At 36.7% G+C, this 27,010-nt stretch overlaps 1 protein-coding gene across 4 annotated transcripts in view; it reads left to right on the top strand.

The window, feature by feature from the left end:
• The window catches only part of LOC126881887 (phenoloxidase-activating factor 1-like), a 134,836-nt gene that overhangs the window by 70,374 nt on the left and 37,452 nt on the right, over nt 1-27,010 (top strand). For all 4 annotated transcript variants that reach the window (XM_050646536.1, XM_050646538.1, XM_050646537.1 and 1 more), the window contains exon 3: nt 7,119-7,248. In XM_050646536.1, coding sequence (XP_050502493.1) covers nt 7,119-7,248 — 130 coding nt within the window. The remainder of the gene's footprint in view (nt 1-7,118; nt 7,249-27,010) is intronic.

The following is a 27,010-nucleotide window of genomic DNA, read 5'->3' as shown; positions in this document are numbered from 1 at the left end:
ACACACGGATAGTGAATCAGTAGGTAGCAGTAAAACCCATCGCAGTAGATATATCCCCACCGCTAAAAGCCGCTGCGATAACAGTGGACTGCTATGTGAAACTGCCGCTTTATACTTACCTCGAACGTCAAGATAACGGTTAATCACTATACTTACATATTTAAAAACAATGTAGGTATTCTTTAACACACCAAAATTTAAGATTTAAAATATACAAAAACTTTTATCGTTATTGAAGAGAGTGTTGTCATTTCGACATTTTTAAAACCCCAAATTCCTAGTATCAGTCCCCATCATTCATTATAAGGCTGCCTTTGTTTAAAGTATTCGATTTTGGATGTAAAAGCACTCCATGATTTTAGGTTGTAGGAGTAGAAAAGATAGTATAAATACCTTTTCGCGGTGTGCAAGTACTTGGAGGGAATACGAGAAACGATCGTGCGAGAATAGCGGAGAAATATTGTAACTTTCTTAAATAATTCGTTGTCAGTTGAAATTGTCAAATTGACGTATATTTCATATCTACTGTCAATAAAGAAGAAAAATTATATATTGCTCCACAATATTGATATGATATGCAATTATTATACAGTACGTAAATAGTTCAGATGGACATGGAGAATATAGATTGAGAGAATTGTGGCAACTGCGCTAACCTGTGTTAGTTGAAGCTTCTGTTCGTGTACGAGTTTTGAAACAAGGTTGTCCATAAATAAATCAAAAACAAAGTTTGTGATTAATGAGTTAATAATTTTACTTTAATTTTTAAAATACTTTTTATTTAAAAACCAATTGAAAAACTAAACAGTTTTCCCATTCTCTTATGCCAAAAATATTTAGCTACTACATTGTCATATTTTGACGTTTATTTGTGTCAGTCGAAATGAGTTGTCAATTTTGAGGTTAATGCCCCTTAATGTTAACAACCAAATTGTCATCGAGAGAGCTCAGTTGCCACAATTACCTCAATATAATATAATGTATGTATTTATGTATTTTTTAATATCTAAATATATACAATGTATGTTCCCCATGTCCAGCTGAACGATTTAGGTACTGTATAAAGGTAAATTTAATTAATTGTATTTTGCTTGCAGTACTGTATTTTAATAACTAATTTTATTTACTACATACAATTGTTTACGTTTTAATAACATAACCTGAATCTTATTTTTTCTTCTTATTATTTTTTTGGACTATGGCCTTGACAATTATCTAGTAACCTGGACTAATATAATTGGCCAATATAATTAAAAGTGCGAATAATGTTGCTGAGCGTAGAAACCAGGTGTCGCTTTACCGAAGACAAGTATGCTAAATTTGTAGTTACTCTGGGGAGCGTTATGAGGACTTATTGGGTTGTGAAGATAAGGTCTTAAAACCAAAAAAGTTAAGTGTTCCATTTTAGTGGGGACTATCTATTTGTTAATTTAATTTTCGATTTCCAACAATCGTTTTTTTCCGATTATACCGCCATTTATCCATAATTTCAAAAAAGTGTCTCGAATAAAAGTTACCTACTTATTTTTACGTAAGAAATCCAAATCTGTAATAAAAATTGGGTGCTCTTATTTAAGATTTTAAAGTAACCCCCTACCCACCCCAGTGTGTGGTCGTGTTGAATGTCACTCGATAGATTCTAAAAAAATATTGAACACGTATTTTTCAGTTTCTTGATCTGATGTTCATTTCGCGAAACATCGCCGGGTTCCTATTTAAAATTTTAATGTTACCCCCTACCCCTCTCCTTGGGGAGTCGTGTTTGATATAATTCAAAAGATTTTTGAAAAATTTTGATCAAGTGTTTTTCAGTTTTTCTATCTAACGTTTAGTCGGGGAAATGAAGCATTTTGGCTCGTAATTTTTTCGTCCAGCATGGATTTACTTGAAATTTTCACAGAAGGTAGGGAATAGTCCAAGGATCATTTTCTATATCATGCCGCTGTACGCTAAAACCTTGGGGGTGGTTGCCACCCCACCTCCGGGGCGGGAATTTTTTATTTTTATTTAGCCATGTAAATCGATGGAAAAAGTAATTCTAAGAAAAAAATGTTTTTTACATTTTCTTCGTAAAACTAATATTTTTCGAGTTATTCGCGCTTGAAAGTAACAGTTTTTCGATGAAAAAATCGATTTTTTTAGAGAGTTTTTTGAGAATACCTCGAAAAATATGCATTTAATCAAAAAAACTGTGAATACCAAAATTGTATCTTTTAGTAACACAAACCAAATTCTTTTCCTGTAATATCTTTAAGACCAACACAAACCGAGATACGACATGTTAACTTTAGCTTTTTTCGTTAAATGCATAATTTGAAATATTCAAAGTAAAATAACGGAAAAACTTTGCATTTTTCGAGGAAAATTTAAATAACATTTTTTTAAGCATACAGTTAGCCCTTTCAAAAAATAATAATAAAAAGTTTCTAGCCTGAAAATTAAGCAACTTATGATCAAAAAAAGTGGGTACCTACTTTTCTCTATGAAAAAATCAGTGAAAACAACCCCCTAACTACCCTCCTAATTAATAAATGGTCTCCACCTTTCTGTAATACATTTTATATTTGTATTATCAATACACCCAAGAAGTTTGACCTATTTAAAAGGCCTAATTTTAGAAAAATTGGAGTTTAAAGAAAAATTAATTTTTTGGAATTTCCCATTTTTTAACTTTTACTTCAAAATATCTCCAAAAATACTGGAGATACGAAAAAAATGAAAAATTACTAAATTGTAGCTACTTTAATAACTAAAATTCCCTTGTAGATAGATTTTCATTACAGTAAACAGTTAGCGAGATATATCTGTTTAAAACCTCTATTTACGAGCAAACACCCCCTTATTCGAGCCATTTAAACCCACCCTAGTTAAAAACTAAGGGATCTTACGGAATTTAGTTTACACAGTCTTATAACTCTTCAAAAATCCTACAAAGTTGTCTTTGAAAAAACTTTTTATCGTCAAAAATGAAGGAGCTATGTTTATAAAACCATTTTTTTTTTCGAAAGATTCGGATAGTCCGCTTATGGATAATTTTCAATGTATGTATAATACCACAGAACCGGTTCGTATACTGGAAGATGACTAAAAAACTATTTGTATTTGTATTTGTACATATTTGTAAATTCGTATATTTGTGTAAATAAATGTTTTTGTAATTCTTTAATTCTACTTTTTTTTCTGTATAGATCTATTAAAATATCTACTTATAAAAACTGTAATGTTATTAAGGGTGGTTTTTAAGGGTTGAAATATTATGATATTACATATATCCTAAAGTATAAAACAATCATTATTTAACCAATCAAAACTAAATATTACCTATATTAAAGTTTACAATGTTTTTAAATAATTTTTGACAATAAGGAGTAGTTTACACCTCTAAAAATAATGAACGCCCTTAAGCATGATATAGAATATGAAGTACAGGGTGAGATAATCCTAATCCCAAATTTTTATGTAAATCGATGCAAGCCGAAATTATTCTTTTAGGATAAGTAAATTTTTTATATATAGCTCCAACAAGGGTAGTTTTAAGGGTTGAAATAATAATATTATGAAAGTATATCTTAAAGCATAAAACAATCATTATGTAACTAATAAGAACCAAGTGTTGACAATATTAAAGTTTTAATGTTATTTTATAATTTTTTACTATTAGGGGTAGTTTTCACCCTTAAAAAACCAAAATCGTACAACGGCTCAATATAGAAAATGAACTAGTGGGTGTATTGAGCCTAAACTCAAATTTTTGTACATATCGATGCTGAACGAAAAAATTGCGAGGTTTTGCCATTTTTTCAGCTTCATTTCCTCGACTAGTTCATTTTAATATAATTTTAATAATATAATTTTAATAATTTCATAACAGGACGAAAGGACATTGCGGAGTCGAAGGTAATGAAATTGCAGATATAGCCGCAAAAAGTACTCACAGTTGCCGCCATATTGACAAACTATTTAATTTAAAAGATTTGAATAATGCTCTCAAACCTAATATCAGAAGGAAATGGGAAGCTGATTACAAAAGAATTGCAAATAAATCTACAAACCATTATTTCAGTATTCACTCTACACTTCCAAAAAACATTCCTCATTTCACCTTTAATTATAATAGAGCACAAATGTCAGTATTGACTCGTTTAAAATTGAACCATGGTCTCTTTCCATCTCACTTATATAAAATTGGAATACTTAACTCTCCTGTCTGTAGTTGTGACAATGTATCCATTGGTGATCTAAATCATATATTTCTAGAATGTTCTCTGAACTCTCAATCTTCTTCAATTCTGTATCAAGAACTAATTCATCACGATTGTCCATTGCCGCTAAATATTTCAGCTCTCCTCTCTTCCTCAGATAAATCGGTACTAGATTCCATCATTAATTTTATCAGAAATTCAAAAATAGCGGTATAGTTTAGAAATAGACAACATGAAAACATTTAATATAATTAAGAATTTACATGTTTTGTGGCAAATAGATTTTGTCTGATGCCAGGATCTCACACACACACACACACACACACACACACACACACACACACACACACACACACACACACACACACACACACACACACACACACACACACACACACACACACACACACACACACACACACACACACACACACACACACACACACACACACACACACACACACACACACACACACACACACACACACACACACACACACACACACACACACACACACACACACACACACACACACACACACACACACACACACACACACACACACACACACACACACACACACACACACACACACACACACACACACACACACACACACACACACACACACACACACACACACACACACACACACACACACACACACACACACACACACACACACACACACACACACACACACACACACACACACACACACACACACACACACACACACACACACACACACACACACACACACACACACACACACACACACACACACACACACACACACACACACACACACACACACACACACACACACACACACACACACACACACACACACACACACACACACACACACACACACACACACACACACACACACACACACACACACACACACACACACACACACACACACACACACACACACACACACACACACACACACACACACACACACACACACACACACACACACACACACACACACACACACACACACACACACACACACACACACACACACACACACACACACACACACACACACACACACACACACACACACACACACACACACACACACACACACACACACACACACACACACACACACACACACACACACACACACACACACACACACACACACACACACACACACACACACACACACACACACACACACACACACACACACACACACACACACACACACACACACACACACACACACACACACACACACACACACACACACACACACACACACACACACACACACACACACACACACACACACACACACACACACACACACACACACACACACACACACACACACACACACACACACACACACACACACACACACACACACACACACACACACACACACACACACACACACACACACACACACACACACACACACACACACACACACACACACACACACACACACACACACACACACACACACACACACACACACACACACACACACACACACACACACACACACACACACACACACACACACACACACACACACACACACACACACACACACACACACACACACACACACACACACACACACACACACACACACACACACACACACACACACACACACACACACACACACACACACACACACACACACACACACACACACACACACACACACACACACACACACACACACACACACACACACACACACACACACACACACACACACACACACACACACACACACACACACACACACACACACACACACACACACACACACACACACACACACACACACACACACACACACACACACACACACACACACACACACACACACACACACACACACACACACACACACACACACACACACACACACACACACACACACACACACACACACACACACACACACACACACACACACACACACACACACACACACACACACACACACACACACACACACACACACACACACACACACACACACACACACACACACACACACACACACACACACACACACACACACACACACACACACACACACACACACACACACACACACACACACACACACACACACACACACACACACACACACACACACACACACACACACACACACACACACACACACACACACACACACACACACACACACACACACACACACACACACAACGTTCATTTCGCGAAATATTCGCTTTTTTTGTGAGAGTTTGTGACTCACCCATTTCCTTACGCCCCGCTCAAACCGTCAGATTTTTGAAATATACACTGTTCTGCATGTACTTCACTTACCTTATCTTAATCTGACAATTTCAAGTTTTTCTAAGGATCGATTTTTTTTCGGATCCCCTTTAACGAACTCCCCTGTGTTAAGAGTGCATATATGACAGGGGTACATTTACAATGTGCAAGGTTTCTCCCCATGTGATTTTCTGACGCGCTCGAGTAACTGCAAAAATCCCCGCATGGGCTCCCCGTCCACAAAGAATAATTGTTGAGCATAATGTCATACATAATAGATATTTATGTATGTATGTATATGCAGAGATTCCCCGGGCGGAGTACATTTCTAAATTCTGTAATGCCTGGTTGCACCAACAGATCTTGAGCTCCAGCTTAGCTAAGCTCTACTTAGAGATAGGGCCTCCTTGAGTATCACTTACGTTGCACCATAATTTTAGATTTTTACCTTATTATCAATTATATCTATTATTATATTATGGTATTCTTATTGTAATATATTATAATTATATTATATTAATTCTTATGATATTCTCGACTTCAGCTTAAGATCTATTGGTGCAACCGGGCATTAGTTATCTATAATAAATTATGTTTTTACTCAATTTAGATTTTTCTTGCAGTTACGAAAACAACAATGGAAGGCCCTCTAATTCCGATGACGATGATTTCTTTATGGGAGACTTTGCCTGGTTGGGAAAACCTAGACCGAATAGACCACAGTATCTAGAAGAAGAGTGTGGAGTCGTTATTGTAAGTCATTTACTCCTATGCTATGCGATATCAGAGGCGTAGCTATCGCCGTATCAGCCGTATCAATTATACGGGGCCCCCCACATTCAGGGGCTCCAGTGCGGCATGTCGAAATAAAATTCCATTTACAAAGATTGAACAAAATATTCTACAATTATTTCACTATTAAAACGCTTTTTAAACAGTGTATATTGGATATCAACATTTTGGTGTAATGGATGGATTCTTTATCTATTCCTATATAAATCATATTTATCTATTTTTTATTCTCCGCCCCATAAGAATAGAGCTATTTTGTTTTCAAGCTACCTTTCATTGTCAATTCCATTGGCTGTGTGTGAGTTATTGTATAATTATAATGCCAAATTGCAATTTTTGTAATCGCTTTATCTTTGAATATTTGAAACAGTATGTATTGTTTGGATATATTTTCGTGTATTCTATTCTTTATCTATAATTGAATTTATGTATATCTACACTTCTCCAAGAAATTAACGCACTATCTTAAACATTGGTCATTTTTAATGTCTCATATTTCCTAAACCTGTTATCCGATTTAAGTGATTTTTTTAATAAGTTATAGCCGTATTCTTGAACAATCTCACTGTAATAATATTGTTGTTAGATAGGTAAATTGTCATTGTATACCGGCTGTATACCAAAAAAACTGTGATTTTTTCTCAAAGTTCGCGTCACTCTGTGGAATATTATAGCATTTATAAAATACTGAAATTAAAACCCAACTATAGCCTCATGTTTTCTTAATATTCTATTATTTTATTCATTCGCTTATGTAGGATAATAAAAAAAATAGGCAATAATTTAACAACTAGTCTTATTTTTTTATCAATACAGGGTGTTTTTAAATAAGTATGGCAAACTGTAAGGGTTAATTCTGCATGAAAAAATAATGACAGTTTGCTTCATAAACGTATGTCCGCAAATGCTTCGTTTCCGAGAAAGGGGGTGTTGATATTTTTCTTACAAACTGACGATTTATTTATTGCTCTAAAACCCATTGATAAGTGCAAATGAAAGTTGGCGGGTTTTAAGAGGTAGTTATTGTGCATTTTTTAACATACAACTAAGATTGTTATGCAGGCCCGGCCCCAGGGGTGGGCGAACTGGGCGGCCGCCCAGGGCGGCACATTTAGCGGCGGCAAATTTTAGACAACAGCCAATTTTTGAAATTGAAGAAATAATAAATTATGTTTTTAATATTATAAAAAATCAATATTATGAAAAAGAGCGACAAAACTGCAACTGTAAAAACGGGAATTAAATACGTGAAACAATAACAATTGCAAGGTTCATTCGACTGGAAATCTACAACACCGCCTTCAACTGCATCGCATAAGAATAGTGGAATAAGAACTAAATTAAATTCAGTAAAATGAAATTTACCGAAAATGGATATAATAATTGGAAACATATGGTTGAAGCTTTGTCCAGCCACGCTAACTCTCCAGCTCATCTACAGTCACAGCGACAGTGGGTAGAACTAGCAATTAGACTAGAATCGGGCAAAACCATAGACGAAGAAACACAAAAAGTTCTAAATTCAGAAACTCGTCATTGAAAAAATGTAATAGAACGACTTATATCAATAACAGTTCTTAGCACAACAATGTCTTTCATTGAGGGGCGATTCTGATCAACTTTTTCATCACAACAATAAATTTTTAAAGCTTATTTAGCTCTTTGGAAAATTTGATTTTGTTTTAAAAGAGCGCATTAGGAGAACAACGAATAGTAGTAACAAGCAGCATCACTACTTAGGTAAACGTATTCAAAACGAAATTATTCAGCTCCTCCATGAACAAATCAAAAATAAAATTTTTAAGTTTTGAAATCAGCAAAGTATTATAGCATAATTTTAGATTGTACACCTGATATTTCTGGAGTGGAACAGATGACTAAATTATTGTACGTTTTATTGATTTAGATTCCTCTTCACAAAGCTTAAAATTGCAAAACATTTTCTTGGATTTGTGCCCGTATTGGAAACTAATAGCTTGGGACTTACAGAAAGCAAAAACTGAATGAACTGGGGATACTTTTGGAAGATATGAGAGGACAATGATACCTATGATAATGAGGCAAACATGAAAGGGAAGAACTTTTTGTCCCATGTTCTAGCCATTCACTCAATGTAGTCGTCTTCCTTAGTGGCAAAAACTTACGACTTTTTCTCAGCATCTATTCATCGTTCGTTTGTACTGGAAAATCATATTTCTATCACAACGTTGAAATCTTTGTCCGAAACTGGATGGGAAAGTAGAATTGATGCATTTACTCCGAGCAGATACCAAATTGAAGAAATCTACGATGCTCTTGTAGAAATCAATGTCAATAAAAACAACGATAAAAAGGTTGCTCATGGAGCAAGCTGTTTGGCGAGTCAAATCCGTGATTTTATTTTTCTTTGCTGTGTGGTAATATTGCATGACATTTTACTTCATGAACTACATTACTACCTACATAATTTTTTTAATTTTTGTACGACATATACCAAATTAAGGATATGACTGCTAGTGATTTATCAGATAAATGTTTTAAGCTGTGTGATGCTTTAACTTTTAATGAGTTAAAAGATCTAAATTATGCTGATCAAAAGATGAACTCAAACTCAAAGTACTTTCCACGATTGTGAAGCCTAAGAGTACACGTCTTGAGACCCTGAAAATGATTAGAGAGTATGATTTTGATTTCGCACCCAACGTTAGTGTTGCTTTGAGGATTCTATTAACCCTATCGGTGACAGTGGCATCTGGAAAGAAAAGCTTTCCAAAGCTAAAACTTATAAAAAATTACTTAAGATCAACTATGTCCGAGGAACGTTTGAGTGCTCTAGCGACAATCTATTGAACACAAAATTGCAGAATTCCTGGATCTTGGAGAATTATTAAAAAGACTTTTCCCGTGCCAAGGCAAGAAGAGTGCTACTTACTTAAAAAAGTAAGTGTGGTAAAATGTCATGAAAATATTGCAAATGTATCGTACATATTTTTAAGCGTGTATCGTTCAAATTAAGTAAAAAATGGCGTATTAAATAATAAAAATACAATCTTGGCGAGCACTGAAGGAAGGTGGTGAGTTATGGGTCTTCTACTAAGAAGGGGGGGCACTCGCCGATCTTGCCCAGGGCGGCAAAATCCCTAGGGCCGGGCTTGTTGTTATGTTCACCATTGGCGCACATACGGATCATATTACCCGTATGCGCGAAAATGGTGAATATTAAATTCCTAATTGCATAACAAAAATGCGCAATAACTACCTCTTAAAACCCACCAAAATGCATTTGCATATTTTAACCGGTTTTAGAGCAATAAATAAATCGTCAGTTTGTAAGAAAAATTTTAACACCCCTATCTCGGAAACGAAGCATTTGCGGACATACGTTTATAAAGCAAATTGTCATTATTTTTTTCATGCAGAATTACTCCTTAGAGTTTGCCATACTTATTTAAAAACACCCTGTATATTGACGAAAAACAAGTCTAGTTGTTAAAGTACCTAACGTTTTTATTATCCAATATAAGCGAATGAATCAAAAAACAGTATGTTAAGAAAACATGAGGCTATATTATGTAGTTGACAGTGCCGGTTTAACCTAACTTCGGACCCTGGGCGCTGGAGGTTTAGGGGCCCCCTTCATTGCTATTCGTTGTCAGTTTTTTAACAAGAAAACACATACATTAACTATAAAGCTTTATTGTAAAATCCATAAAATATTTTTTTAAACAAGCAAGAAGAATACTCGTAGTAAACGTAAAAAATAATCAAAAAATACATTTAAAAAACATAAATAAAAAACAGAAAGTTCCACAAAACAACACATGACAAGCAAAAAAACATTCTAAAAAAAACATGAAGACATAAATTTCATCACTTTTTTTCTTGACTTGGCATTCTCAAACTGCCATATAATATTATCACAATTCAGTTTCTCCAGTTCTTCATTCTCTATATACAATAGTGATAATGCGTCTAGGTTTTCTTGGCCCAAATTTGACCTTAAATATGTTTTTATTCTTTTTAAAGCCGAATAAGACCGCTCGCCTGACGCATTAGAAATTGGTATCGTCAAATAAATTTGTAGTAAAGTTAAAATATTGGGAAAAGTTGCTTTTACATCCTGGAAGAATCAAATTTTTCATAAATTGTATGATGTTCATTCAAATTTTGGCATAACGTTACAAAATGGGTAATTTCATTATGCAAGTTCTCTTTGGTTTCATCAACATCGTTTTTATATTTCTCACATAAAGTATTAATTGACGTCTTGACTTCTTTTTTATCCTAAATTAAAAAAACATCTAAAAGCTGATGTTACATCCTTGTAGCATTCAATTCGCGATTCTGAAAACAACGACTCATTTTCTCTAGACTATAGATTTTCTGCGACAGCTATTTTTTGTCGCTGCGACTACAAATCGCAAGTGGAGTGCTAGCCTTAGAGGCCACTGTATAATGCCAAATTGCAAGTTTTGTAATCGCTTTATTTTTGAATGTTTGAAAAAGTGTGTATCTATTGTTTGGGTATTGGCATTTTCGAGAATAATCTATTCTTTATCTATAAATTAGATTTATGTATATTGTAACGTGACTATTGTAATTACTTATAATTACAATAAAACTAGCGGTTCGTATTTATATACGACTTTATTTATATTTATACAAGTTTACTTTACAAACTTTAGCTTAAGACTAAACTGTATTTACAAATATGCCCGTATTTATACCCATTTGTTATTCTGGAACAATCGACGCCCATCTCTAGCTATCAGCGTGTTCCGCCTACGGGTCGTACGTTCCAGAAGTCCCTCCTCCTTTCCGCCGAGGCCTAGATCATTCGATTACGTCATTCTCGAGGTGTTTACTGTTATACGGCGGTCGGCCAAGATTTCTCTTTTGTTACACTGCTCCCCTCTTAAGATCTGAGCGTCCCGATCAGCAACTCTAGATGAAGGCCCAGGATGGCGGAATCTACAGGATTCTCCAGCTCTGCATACACCCCTAGAATAGAAGTAGCAGTCTACTGTCTTTGAAGGGTATGACATCTTCGGGTTCATGCAACACACAGTAATTCGTACGCCAGTTTCTCTGAAGATCACTTCAAGCATGCTTCTCACAATCTTCCAATCCAGATTTTCTACTGCATGGCCTATTTTTGGTAAAGCCAAATCTTTGATGTCATAATTACACACGATTTTCTTCAAATTAGTTAGAGCACGCCATATGTTCTCGTAGCTTGGCGTGTCCGTGTAAGACTTCCTGGTCACCATATACAGCAAAGATCGAGGACCATCTTCCAATCGCAGTACTCTTCCAATTTTAGGGTGCTGATGTCTTAACTCGTCCAGGCGGCCGAACTTTCTATTGAATACGGACGAGATTCCTTTAGTCATCTCGAGGTCTTGGGCAACACAGTGGGCTAGAGAGACGTTTTCTGGAACACCAAACAGATCTTGCTGAACTTCTGTGGTCACGCCGAATCTAGCACTCTTTCTCGCTGCGTAATTTGACATAAATTGATTAAAACTTGGCTGTGCGGCGTCTTTCATCTCCTGTTGGAGGACTCGGGCTTCCTCTGTTTCATTTGAGCCAGCATATGGTGCAAGACGATTTATGTGAATAACTTTTGGTTTACCGTTTGGTAACTTCTTAATTCTGTAGCGAAGCTTTCATTCTTGCAGCGAGAATCATATTGATCTTTCATTCTGTCACTAGCTATCTGGATGTGTTGTCGGGCAAGTTCATGAATGTTGTTCATTCGTAACTTCAGGCGGTCTACGTATTCTTCGCCTGCAACATATTCCTCGGAATGTCTGCAGCCAAACTCTAGGTCGCAGGGCAAACGAACTTCACGACCCAACATCAGGCAGGTTGGTGTTTGACCTGTAGTTTCATTCACGGCCGAGCGGTAGGCCATCAGGAATAAATGAATGTGTTGGTCCCAATCTCGCTGATGTTCAGATACAACTTTGGACAAGTGTTTACCCATCGTTCGGTTCATCCTCTCGACCATTCCATCTGATTGAGGATGCAGGGGTGTTGTTCTGGTCTTATTGGCACCAATCAATTTACAAACGTTTTGGAAAAGAGCTGACTCAAAGTCTCGCCCTTGGTCGGAGTGGATCTCCAAGGGAACACCAAATCGGCTGAAGAATTCTTTAACAAGTACCTCTGCAACGGTAGCAGCTTCTTGATTCGGTAATGCATAGGCCTCGGTTCATTTCGTAAAATAGTCCATGGCTACCAGAATGTATTTATTTCCAGCATCGGTTTCTGGAAATGGACCTGCAATGTCGATTGCTACTCTTTCCATAGGACTTCCAACATTGTACTGTCTCATGGGTGCTCTCTTTTTACCAACTGGACCATTACCGGATGCACACAGTTCACATTTCCGGCACCATCTTCTTACATCATCTTTACTGTTCACCCAATAGAACCGTTCTCGAACCTTTTGCAGAGTCTTCGTAATACCAAAGTGTCCACCTGATGTACCGTCATGCAACTGACGCAATACTTCTGACACTTTACTTTTAGGTACAATCAACTGCAGCTTAGATTCTGTACCATCATCGTTCTCAAAGGTTCTGTACAGAAGATCATCTTTTAGTACCAGGCAATTCCATTGGCTCCAGTAGGCCTTGACTTCTGGACTACATGCACTAATGTTCTGCCAACTAGGTCTTTCACCTTGCTGCATCCAATCCAATACTCTTTTTATACATGGATCATCTTCTTGGGCGTTTTGTAACTGTTGGGGCTGCCATTGCTCATTAACTACGGTGGTTCGTCTCACGGGGCAAAATCGTTCCTCTAATTTGGCACAGTGATTACAATTTGCATTGCATGGTCGTCTCGAAAGGGCATCAGCATTTGAATGAACTCTTCCGGCCCTGTGTTCTATCTCATAATCATATTCTTGCAGTCGTTCTAACCATCTTGCCATCTGGCCCTCTGGATTACGGAATTGTATGAGCCATTTTAGAGCAGCGTGATCTGTTCGAAGAAGGAACTTTCTGCCGTACAAGTATTTATGGAAATGTTCGCAAGCCTTCACTACACCCAGCAGTTCTCTTCTGGTAACGCAATAGTTTCTTTCTGGTTTCGACAGGACTTTGCTGAAATAAGCGATGACTTTTTCCTGTCCATCCTGGATTTGTGAGAGAACAGCTCCTATGGCACTGTTGCTAGCATCGGTATCCAAAACAAATTTTCCTGCCTGTCCCGGGTAGCTTAATATCGGTGCACTGATCAGAGCCCTTTGTAGTTGTTCGAAAGCTTTTTGACACTCCTCACTCCATGTATATTCTTTGCCCTCCTCCGTCAACTTTGTTAGGGGCTTGGAGATATTGGCAAATCCTTTGACAAATCGTCGGTAATATATACATAGGCCAAGGAAACTTCTAATTTCATGTTTATCTTTTGGTACTGGCCAATCTTTAATTGCTTCAATCTTTTCAGGATCAGCTGTTACACCATTACTCGATACAATATGTCCCAAATACTTAACTTCTCGTCGAAACATGTGACATTTCTTCGGACTTAACTTCAAGTTCGCTGCCCTCAATCGTTGAAAGACTTCTATTAGATTCTTGGCATGTTCATCAAAGGACCTTCCAACCACAATTACATCATCCAAGTAAACCAGGCATGTTTTCCATGTTAGACATCTTAAAACTGCCTCCATTAATCTTTCAAATGTGGCAGGGGCATTACATAAACCAAACGGCATAGCCGTAAACTGCCAAAGCCCTGATCCTATCGAAAATGCGGTTTTCTCCCGATCGGCTGGCTCCATGTCTACTTGCCAATATCCACTTTTTAAATCGAGTGTGGAAAACCAACGAGAACCGGAGAGAGTATCCAATGTATCGTCTATTCTGGGCAAAGGATAACTATCTTTTTTTGTTACCGCATTGAGCTGGCGGTAGTCGATACAAAAACGCGTTGAACCATCTTTCTTCTTTACCAGAACTACTGGTGATGTCCATGGACTGTTCGATGGTTCAATTACCCCTTGTTTGTCCATATCCTTGATAATCTCTTCGGCTTCATCTCTTTTCGCAAATGGAAGTCGTCTAGGCCGTTGTCTGATTGGCTGAGCGTCTCCGGTATTTATTTTATGCGTTACTATGCTTGTTTTGCCCTTATCCTTCGTGTCAATAGCAAAAACATCTTGATACTCTATCAGCATAGACGTCACTTTTTCCGTTCGTTCATGATCAAGATCTTGGCATCTTTCAATGATCATCTCAACAAGCTCCTTTGGATACTTCGCCTTCGATGATTTCTCATTGGTATTCACAGAGCAAATTGAAGCCACGGGAACACACTGCCCGATCAAAGCTCATCTACTTAACTTGATAGCAGTTTCCCTTAAATTCATAACTCTTACAGGGATCACATCTCGAACTTTTACCAAAGTTTTCGCCGTTAGGAACTCGACATTATCCACATCTTTGACCATCCTTAAACTTCCCTCTCGGCAGTGTCCATCAAGCATGGTCATCAGAATTTTCTCACTATTACCGGGTATGGTTACGTCGCATGTAGTAAGTAAGCGGATGACATCTTCTTTGTCGTCGTGAAAGGGCAACTCTTCACCATTGATCTTGAGAACTCCATTTTGAACATCCAATATTGCCCCCACTTTCCTTAGTACGTCCATCCCCAATATGAATTCGTCGGAGATCTCGGCAATTAATACTTGATGTTCAACTGTGGTCTGGCCAATGGATACTGACATATTAGCCTCGCCATATGTATTAATTAGCTCACCAGTCGCTGTTCTAAGCTTTACTGTTGCAGGTGATAATTTATTATGGTCTCGTACTACATCTGGACGTGCGATAGTTCTCGTTGCACCTGTATCCACCAAAAATGATCTACATCTATTACTGATACGACCTTCGACGTATAAGTTGTGGATTCCACCGGAGGACGTAAGGTTGACAGTTACTATGGGGGCTCTAGTTCTCGAGGTCGGCAGTTGCCCCTTATTGTCGACCCGCTCTAGTTTTCCGACGGCTGTACGATCTTCTTACAATTACGACGAATGTGGCCTACGTCTCCACAATTCCAACATCTAGGCTCGCGTCTCTTTGGCATCTGATTACTTAATACTCTCCGTATCATTTCCTCCAGACGTTCATCGTTGTGTTCGTCACTTTCTTCAATGGTTCTTACTCTATGGCCTCGTGAAGTTTGACTAGCCGTTTCGTGTTCCAATGCAATAGCAAGTGCTTCATCTAAAACTTTCGGCCTTGCTAGTCGTAAAGCTTTCTGTAGTTCATTATCTTTCAGCCCATTGACGAAGGTATCTACTGCAATTTCTTCTAAAACGCTGTCTGGCACCTCTGGATAAGCCAACCGCACCACACGAGCCACATCTGCTTCAAATTCTTGAAGATTCTCACTTGCTCGTTGACTTCTACTTCGCAGTTGTGCTTTGTATACTTGTTGTAGATGGGCATCTCCATAGCGTTTTTCTAGACGAGTGAACAAGGTCTGGTAACAATTTTCTTGACCCTTAGGAATTGATCTTAATATATCTGCAGCATCACCTCGCAAAGCAGCAGTCAAGGAAACAGCCTTTTCCTGTTCGGTCCAATGATTGGCGGTCGCAATAGCTTCAAATTGTCTAAGATATATGGACCAAGAGGACTTTCCATCGAATGGTGGTAATTTGAATCTCATATTATGCGACGTTTCGTCTCTCGGTAGTTCATCTTTCACTACAGGATCTAACGCTGCTGCATTAACTGATGGTTGTACTTTTGTATCGGTTATCATGCTCTCTAGTTGTTTGATCTTTTCTTCTACGGTCTCTACACTTTTCTGCATCTTATCGAATGTTCTAGAAACTTCTTCAAATTTCTCGTCATTCTGTCTACAAACGTCTTTAATTACTTGAGAAACACTTTCAAATTTCTCGTCGCTTTTTCTAGAAGTTTCATCGATCTTTTGAGAAACACTTTCAAATTTCTCGTTGTTCTGTCTACTAACTTCTTCAAGTTTCTCGTTATTCTGTCTAACTTCTTCAAGTTTCTCGTCGCTTCTTCTAGAAGTTTCATCGATCGTTTCAGAAACAGTTTTTAATTTCGAATAGATTACTTGTTCTGCTGACTGGAAGTGGAACGTCTTTGGGTCTTCTCCGTTCTTCGTGAGGACATCCTCGAGTCGTGCTTGTAGGACTATCTTGAGCCCACTGCTGTCCAGATCCCGTTCCTCTAGCTGTTCACGGAGCTGTTTTACTGTAAGTTCTTGTAGCAACATCTTTGGTCGGCACACACGTACTTTCCAAAATGTCTTTTAACAGTCTTTCCGAATACCGAACAATCAACGCACTTTAACTATTCCCGACGAATAAAGTCCAAAAGTCTTTTAAAGTCTTTCCGAATACCGAACAATTAACGCACTCCGGTTATTCCCGACGAATAAAGTTCAAAAGTCTTTTAAAGTCTCTCTGTAATTCACTTATTTATATCGGACTAAGTTAACCGAACACCGACACCAACTGTAACGTGACTATTGTAATTACTTATAATTACAATAAAACTAGCGGTTCGTATTTATATACGACTTTATTTATATTTATACAAGTTTACTTTACAAACTTTAGCTTAAGACTAAACTGTATTTACAAATATGCCCGTATTTATACCCATTTGTTATTCTGGAACAATCGACGCCCATCTCTAGCTATCAGCGTGTTCCGCCTACGGGTCGTACGTTCGAGAAGTCCCTCCTCCTTTCCGCCGAGGCCTAGATCATTCGATTACGTCATTCTCGAGGTGTTTACTGTTATACGGCGGTCGGCCAAGATTTCTCTTTTGTTACAATATCTATTTTTGTCTTTCGTTTAACTATTTTAAAGGACTTATTTTGTTCCTATTTTAAATTAACTTATTGTAAAGCCGAAAAGTGAGATAAATTATTATTTAAGCCCCACAATTCAAAATGAAATTATTAGAAACTAAAAAAACTCCAAAAAACTCGTTGGAACTTTACCGAGCTAAGTAGATAGGACGTGAATTATAAATTGTAAAATTCCCTCATCTTCCCTCATCTTCCTTAGTCTCAGCATCCGTTATAACTTGCAAATTGTAGAAGCCTCGAAGGTGTTACCAGAGAAGGTTCCCATTGCTTTCAGTCTGGTAGGATGTAGAATAACATTTTTGGATGTTGTCTTATGTGCTATTAGATTGAAAACTTAGTTTTTTGCTACCAGTTGCCGCTAGGGCATCCCTGCCATTTCGTTCGTTGCCGTGACTGCACGCCGGAGTTTGTCCTAATTGGGTCAGAGAGAGCAGCATATGTGCATCCTGATGAGAGACTAATAAGTTTCGAAACCGGTAGAGGTGCTTGCTGCACTCTCTGATTGAACTGGAATAATGATGCGGCTGTAGTTTCGTGTTGTAACGAAATTGAAAATGGTTATTCATTTTTGATAAAAAAGACTCCGTTTGTGCGATTATTTTGGATACAATTCGAGACATGGCCATTGATTAATAACCTACACAGTTTTTACCCACTACCTGGGTAGTTTTTAATCAATGACATGACGAAATCTGACAACTTTCTGTAGTTTTTGGAAAAGGGCCCAGCTACAAACACTGACACGGGGCCCCTGTGGGGCTAGGCTACGGCACTGTGCGATATGTCATTGTTTTAAGTATACCTAATTTATTTTTATTTCTTTATTTTTATTACGTGAAAAGAATTTTGCATTGATCTAAAAACGTCTTTTCTTCTTCTTTCTGTGTAGACATGACTGTCTGTTTTTTCAATGTACCTCCAGTAAGTTGTCGTTCCATCGTTTTCGTTGTCTTCCCACTGTTCGTCTTTCTATTGGGGAACCGCCTCTCGCCGTGCTTACTACCCTAATTGTTGTCATTCGGCTTAGTGCGCACCTACATTGGATCCGTTTTTCTCCGATCCGATCATATCAGATCAGATCCGATCCGATCCGACAGGCGGCGCCTACATTGGATCCGTCTTTCTCCGATCAGATCAGATCCGATCAGACCGGTTTTCCGGCGAGGGTGCCTACATTGGTTCAGTAATCTTCCGAACACCGACCACCGACAATGAGTTCCGATGAAGTTGTGTTAAGGAGATGATGACATTGAATTCATTTAAACATGTTAGCTTGCAACCCCTAACTTGCAACCAGTTTGCAACCAGTTTGCAACCAAATTGCAACCAAATTGCAACCAACTTGCAACTAAAATTGCAACTCAACTTGCAACCAATCGGAATGAAACCAAACACTTCTCGATGAGAATAGGAGAAGCTACTCCCGACGTCGGCCGATATCGGATCTGATCTGATCGGATCGGAGAAAAACGGATCCAATGTAGGCACCCCCATTTAATACTATGGGTTTATTTTCTATTCCGACGTCGGCCGACGTCGGATCTGATCTGATCGGAGAAAATCGGATCCAATGTAGGTGCGGCCTTATGCGGTCGTTCCGTTCTACTCTTCTGGTTTTTAGCCAGTTATTAATGTTGTGGGCCGAAATAAAGGAGTACATTTTTTAGTTGAAAATAACTTTTTTGTTTTTTGGGCGATTTAATTTCTTTTTGCAGCGCTATTAGCCTAACATGTCCTTAACATGACTGCAAATTTGGAAGCAAAAATAACGTACAGGGTCGGACTTATAAAAAAAATTATGTAACGGCGCAATTGAGCTCGTTGCAAATGAAAACTGTATTAGCTAAAATTGAACTGATATACTCTTTTGGCAGGTTAATTATCCAGAACTCTTCAGTAAAAAGGAAATTTTTGAAAATTATCGAATTTGCAAATTATCATTTTTTAAAAAAGACTAAGTTTTCACTCTAATGGTATATACAACAACATAATGCTATTCTACATCCCACCAGAATGAAAACAATGGAAACCTTCTCTGGTTACACCTCCGAGGCTTCTACAATTTCCAAGCCATACGGATGCTGAGACTAAGGAAGATGAGGGAATTCTACAATTTACAGTTCACATCCCATCTGCTCAGCGCGGTAAAGTTCCAACGAGAATGCTTCCCTTCGTACTCCAATCAGAGTAAATGTACCTAAATCAAAAATGAATAACCATTTTCAATTTCGTTGCAAAACGAAAATACAGCCGAACCATATTCTAGTCCAATCAGAGAGTGCAGCAAGCACCTCTACCGGTTTCGAAACTTATTAGTCTCAAGTAGAGGTGCTTGCTGCACTCTCTGATTGGACTAGAATATGGTTCGGCTGTATTTTCGTTTTGCAACGAAATTGAAAATGGTTATTCATTTTTGATTTATCATTTTTTTATTAAATTAGGAAAATATAACATTTTAACAAATAACACATTTATGAAAACAGTTTAATAATTTTAAAACTTAGACTAAAATATTATGAATGTGTCCACCATTATTGTTTACCACTTCTTGAAGTCGTCTGCGTAATAAATTGATAGCCCCATTTATTACACTCTGTTCAAAATTTTTCCAAACAAACTGCATTCTTTCTTTGAGCTGTTCAATGGTTTCAAATTGTTGTCCGTCATACAAGTTTTGTTCGAAAATTTCCCAAATTGAATAGTCAACCGGATTTAATTCTGGGCTGTTAGGTGGCCACATCTCTGGCTCAATATAGTCCGGGTAATTTTCATTCAAGAATATCCTTGTATTGTGGGAAGTGTGCGAAGGAGCACCATCCTGCTGGAAAGTGTTATCATCACATACTTCTTCAATTTCAGGTAATAGGTGCTGCAAGATTTGTTCTTGATATGTTTCTAAATTAAGTTTTACCCCGGCATCAACAAAAATCAGACGAGATTTTCCCAACATGGATACTGCAACAGAGACCATTACACCTTTTGAGAAATGACTTTTTTCAATTAAAAGATGCTCTAGTGGAATTTCTCTCTTAAATTGTACGTCGTAATATACCCTATTATTTTGGGTATTTTTAGGAGGCCGTAAATAAAACATGTTTTCATCTGAAAACCATATTTTTCCATATTTTTTTATGTCTTCACGAGAGCGGAATTTTCTTAGTAGCAAATTACATGTTTCCAGTCGTTTTTCTCGTACATTGGCAGTAAGTCTTTGACAGTAAACTTTTTTAAATACTTTAAGAGGCAATCTTCTTTAATGATTCTTCGAATTGATGTGCGGGAAATCCTAGTTTCTTTTGCGATTTTCCTTGTTCCAACAGATTGGCCAGGTTGCATATTTTCTAAAACAACCCTTACTCTAGCAATATTTTCTTCAGTTCTTGAGGTTCGCTTCATTCCTCTTCCACTTTTATGTTCAATAGACCCATGGGTTTCCCTTAAATGTCTTAAGAACTTTCCTATCGATCCAATATGCCAATTTTTCTCAGGAAATGCATTTACAATTTTTCTTGCACCATAATTATATTTTTCACGGTAATATTTAATTAATATTCTGTCCTCTTTGTTTAAAAGTGGCACTATGAACTGATCAATTTACTTATATAACTATAAATGTCAAACAAATTCCATGGCAACCTAAGCAGTAATGGCTTACTAAGTAAAATTGACATATTTGAGCATTTGAGAAATTCTTAAGACATTTAACAAAAATTACCTACTGCTAATATGAGACAAAAACGATGGAAAAGATGTAATTTAGTGTTAAGAAGGTTTCGTTCTGGTGAACATATTAGAAAAGTACTCGAATAAGATTTCCTAATTTAAATAAAAAAATGATATTTTACAAATTCGGGATTTTTTAAAATTGTATGGGGCGTGTTCTGATTATTTAATTTTGTGTAATTTTGAAAAATTTCCTTTTTACTGAAGTGTTCCGAATAGTTAACCTACCAAAAGAGCATGTCAGTTCAATTTTAGCTACGATAGTTTTTATTTGCAACGAGCTCAAATACACCGTTACATAAATTTTTTAAGTCCGACCCTGTACGTTATTTTTCTTCCAAATTTTTAGTCATGTTAAGGACATGTTAGGCTAATAGCCCTGCAAAAAGAAATTAGATCGCCCAGAAAACAAAAAAGTTATTTTCATCTAAAAAATGTACTCCTTTATTTCGGCCCACAGTGTACACCTTGCATCTCCGTCGTATATCTGCCCTTCTAGCTCTGCTCCATAGTCTCTTACCATCGATTTTTCGAAGGGTTTTTATCTCTGCTGTTTCTAGCATTCTTTTTGTCCTCTCTGTACCAGGTCGTGCTTCTGCCGCGTAAATTGTGCCTTTCATTTCTTTTCAGATATTATTTCTCCATATTGTTTCATTTAGGCAACCTGCGGCTCTCTTTTATTCACTTGATCTTCCACTTCGATTTCGATCTTTCCATAGCTAGATAGTGTGGTGCCTAGATATGTAAACCCTATGACTTGTTCTATTATCTGACCCTCCAGTTCTAATTTAAATCTTAGTATATTTGCTGTTATAACAATGCATTTGGTCTTTTTGGGGAAATCAATAAATTTTCTGGTGGTTGTATTAAATTGGTGCAGCATACGTTGTAAATTATCTTCACTTTGAGAGTATTGCATCGTCTGCATAGCAGATTATTTTAAATTGTTTTTCTCCCATTTCTTATCCTTTTTTAGTTCTTATTTTTTTATTATTTCATCCATGATCAGATTGAACAATAGAGGACGCAGAGAATCCCCCTGTCTTATACCATTGTCAGGTTCAATTGGGTCAGTTAGGTCTTCTTCTATATACAGGGTGTCCAGAAACTCTCCCGACAAACGAAGACTGGAGATTCTTGAGCTAATTTTAAGACAATTTAACCCAATTCACCTAGTCCGAAAATGCTTCCTAAGGGAGATAGAGCTCTTTGAAGATGGCGTCTTGGAATTAGTTTTTCTTAAATATCTCCAGAACGCTTCTATTTAGAAAAACGAAAACCGGTACACTTATTTATCTTCCAGAGATAAATCAACTACATCAATTAAGAATTTCTAGTAACGGTCATCGGCGCCCGTTCTGGGTAGGGCAACGGTTATTTTATCGTATAACTTTTCTATCTTTAACTTCTAAGCATTTTTTATACTAGATTATTAAATTGCAAGGTATTCTAGTACTAAAAGGTACTATTGCTTTAAGCCGGTAGGATGCACCGTTTTCTAGAAAAATCGATTTGAAAATTTTTCGTTTGTTGATTTTGAAAAAAAATTTTCAGTAGTAATTGCACAAGAGCTCTAAAATTATTGAATTTTTCCCGAGTGACACTTTGACAGTTTTAATTATGTCAAAGTGTCACGAGGGCAAAAATTCTATATTAATTTTAGAGATCGAGTGCAATTTGTTGCGATTATTTCATGAATAAAACTGTTCAAAACCAAAATTTTATTGTAATTTATTTTAAGTACAAATTAGTACAATTAAACAAACAGTTGTTATAAATATTAATTTGACGGTTGAAAGTCAGCACTTTTATAATTTTTAAAACATTAATTGTCATTAATGTCACTGAATGTATTTTTTCGTAGCAACGAAGGGCATCTGACGTAATATACTTGACGACGGGAAATTATCAAAAATTATCGATTTAATTTAGATTTCTGTAGCTTTCTATTGGTCAGAATCTCCTATGAATGAAATAATCGTATATAATATCACAAAAGAGAAAATTTTGCCGGCAATATTTTCGACTGTTATGAAAGTTTGTCGATCGGATAGCTCAGTGCGACTAGCGGCTGACCCACACTTCACTTCGCCGTGAGGTATGAGAGTTCAAGCCCAGCCCAGCCCATCGGAAAAACAAAAAGGCTAACGCGTCAGTATAAAATTCTAAATATGAATCTGGCGCTTAGAATGGAATATGCGGGCATCTGATCGACCTATGAGAGAGCAGTACGGCAAGGGATAAGGGCTTGCGGCTCGGTGATACTCCCCCATAGATCCCTACCGAAGGGCGTTGACGCCTAAGAACGGTGTATACATCATGAAAGTTTGTTGCCTGGCAATTTTCGCGAATTAAATTTTGACTTAAATTTTGTCAAAATTGCATAAGCGAAAATTACCAAAAGGCAATGAACTTGAACGAAACCAGGAGAAAATTTTGCCGGTAAATAATTTTCTCTCGAATGATATTCGACAAGACTATTTCACGAGACAATTAATGCACCATATCAACGAAATATAATCTTTATTTATTTGTTATTACCAGACACTTTCGTGACGGATCTGTCATAATTTTGTCGCTGAGAAATCACGTCGCTAAGGAGTTTTGTCAGTAGGAAACGATGCGTTGCTATGACGTTTTATCAGTTAAACACAGTCTAGTGAAATAGTCAAAAAAAACCATTTAGTAAAACGAAAATTGGTACGTTTATTTATCTTCCATAGATAAATCGATTTCCTTAGTTGCGAAATTCTAGTACCGGTCATATGCGTCCGTTTTTGTGTTTAATTTTTAAGCATTTTTGACACTTGATGATGACATTATGAGGTATTCTAGTACTAAAAGTTACTCTTTATTAAGTCGGTAAAATACACCTTCTTTTTTTGAAAAAAAATTTCAAAATTTTGTCAAGTTCAATAAACGAAAAATTTTCAAATCGATTTTTCTAGAAAACGGTGCATTCTACCGCCTTAAAGTAAGAGTACCTTTTAGTACTATAATACCTCACAATTTAAGAATCCAGTATTAAAAATGCTTAGAAGTTAAAGACAAAAAAGTTATGCGATAAAATACCAGTTGCCCTACCCAAAAAGGGCGCCTATGACCGGTACTAAAAATTTGTAATTAATGGAATCGATTTATATCTGGAAGATAAATAAGCGTACCAGTTTTCGTTTTTCTAAATAGAAGCGTTCTGGAGGTATTTAAGAAAAACTAATTACAAGACGCCATCTTCAAAGAGCTCTAGCTCCCTTAGGAAGCATTTTTGGACTAGGTGAATTGGGTTAAATTGTCTTAAAATTATCTGAGAAACCTCCTGTCTTCGTTTGTCGGGAGAGTTTCTGGACACCCTGTATATAGATAAAATAGTGTTCACAGCTGATTAAGTTAGAACACAAACTTTGAGATTCTTTGGGAAAAACAGCTGAAAGAATAGGCTAAGTGTACTCTTTATTCCTTTATTGATCCAATATTTCGTCGATAGTCATCGACACCATCAGGGATAAGCTACAAATAGTTTTACATGAGAATTGACAGTTTATTTAAAAAAGTTGATTTTACTTACAATTTGAGATTAGTGCCGTAATGAAAGCTGGTCAATGTTATAAAAAAGTGTATAAGTTTTCTTACAAAAAACATATAGTGTATATCTGTCGTAGGCAAGTATGAAATGCAGACATTCTGGCAAAAGCCTAGTCATTTTTGTAATGACTAGGCAGTTTGTATAACGTTTTCATTTTTACAAAATGACTTCACACTTTTAGGCATTTGCAAAACCACCGGAAATGTGAACATTTTTACAATACAATTCTGTCAAAGCGTAATTTTATTTTGAAACAACATTGCAATTAAGATTATGTTTATAAAATTTATTAAATTTAAATAATTAATGCTATGAAATTATTACACCCAGTGATTCTTAAACCTTTATTTTAGAGTAGGGCACAAATATTATTATAAAAATGTTAACTTAAATAATTAAAGAACTTTTTTAATTTCATTAAATATTTTGGAGTTTAACCATTATTTTACTGAACTTATTGCACGAGTATTGACGAGTCCATTGCACTAATTTGCATAAATAATAAAATAAAACTATAACACAATAACAAAAATAAACAACATAACCTAAACTTATATATGATCTGTGCCTAAATTGCAACACTGTTTCAAAATTAAATTACCCTTTCCGGCAGTTTTGCAAACGCCTAAAAGCGTGAAGTCATTTCGTAAAAATGAAAACGTTATACAAACTGCCAAGTCATTACGAAAATGACTAGACTTTTGCAAAAATACCTGAATTTCGTACTTGCCTACGGCATATCCACAAAACCGGTACAAAAACAACAAAAAACAAGTGTTTTCTTGTATGCATCGGACAGAAACTCTAGACAGAGAACTTGTTTTTGTCAGGGGCGGTCCGTCAGGGTAGGCAAGGTAGGCGCCGCCTAACCTCTTCAAATGTACAATAATAAATTATTTATTAATATAAATTACTTATTTCAAAACTGTAATTTATAAATTTTGGTACAATACCTAAGTATCTAAAAATCTAAAACAAAACAAAGCTACTTTTTAATTCATCTCCGAAGTTGTAATAATTATTGTACGCTCCCCGTAGCGTAGCACTACTACGACGGCTCTACCCTAGGGCAGGCGCTTTTAAAAGTAGCCGGACAGAATTTGCATTTGTCTCACTCTTTACGCTAAGCACAGCGCTGTAATTATTGTCGCTTGCCTGGCCGTGGTGGCGAGCATTTCCAATATTTTCGGGCTATAGGTAGACTAGATTTTTTGCGCCTTAGACATTGGTTGTGCCGAGCTGCATCTTGGGACTGCCAATTGCATGTTTTAGGATCCTGACTACCAATTCTGAAAAAAAAAACGAAAAGTTCGAATTTTGTCATGAAATTTGGTATGTGGGGTTAGAATAATATTTCTAACAATTTTTCCAAATAACTTTTTGCGATATCTCTAACGCGAAACAAAATATTGAAAATTCGTCCTGTTTGTGAATTCGCAGTAGGCCGCGTTTAAAATTTAAATTTCACTTGACTATCTTAAAAAATGTAAACCATCAAAATGAGTGACTGCAAAATTTCAAATTTGTATTTATTTTGATAGCCGAAATATAAGGGTGTCT

The sequence above is a fragment of the Diabrotica virgifera genome, chromosome 3, assembly GCF_917563875.1.
Source record: "Diabrotica virgifera virgifera chromosome 3, PGI_DIABVI_V3a".
In the NCBI taxonomy this organism is placed as follows: Eukaryota; Metazoa; Arthropoda; class Insecta; order Coleoptera; family Chrysomelidae; genus Diabrotica; species Diabrotica virgifera.
The sequence above is the reverse complement of the archived record's forward strand: the minus strand, read 5'-3'. Positions and strand labels throughout refer to the sequence as shown.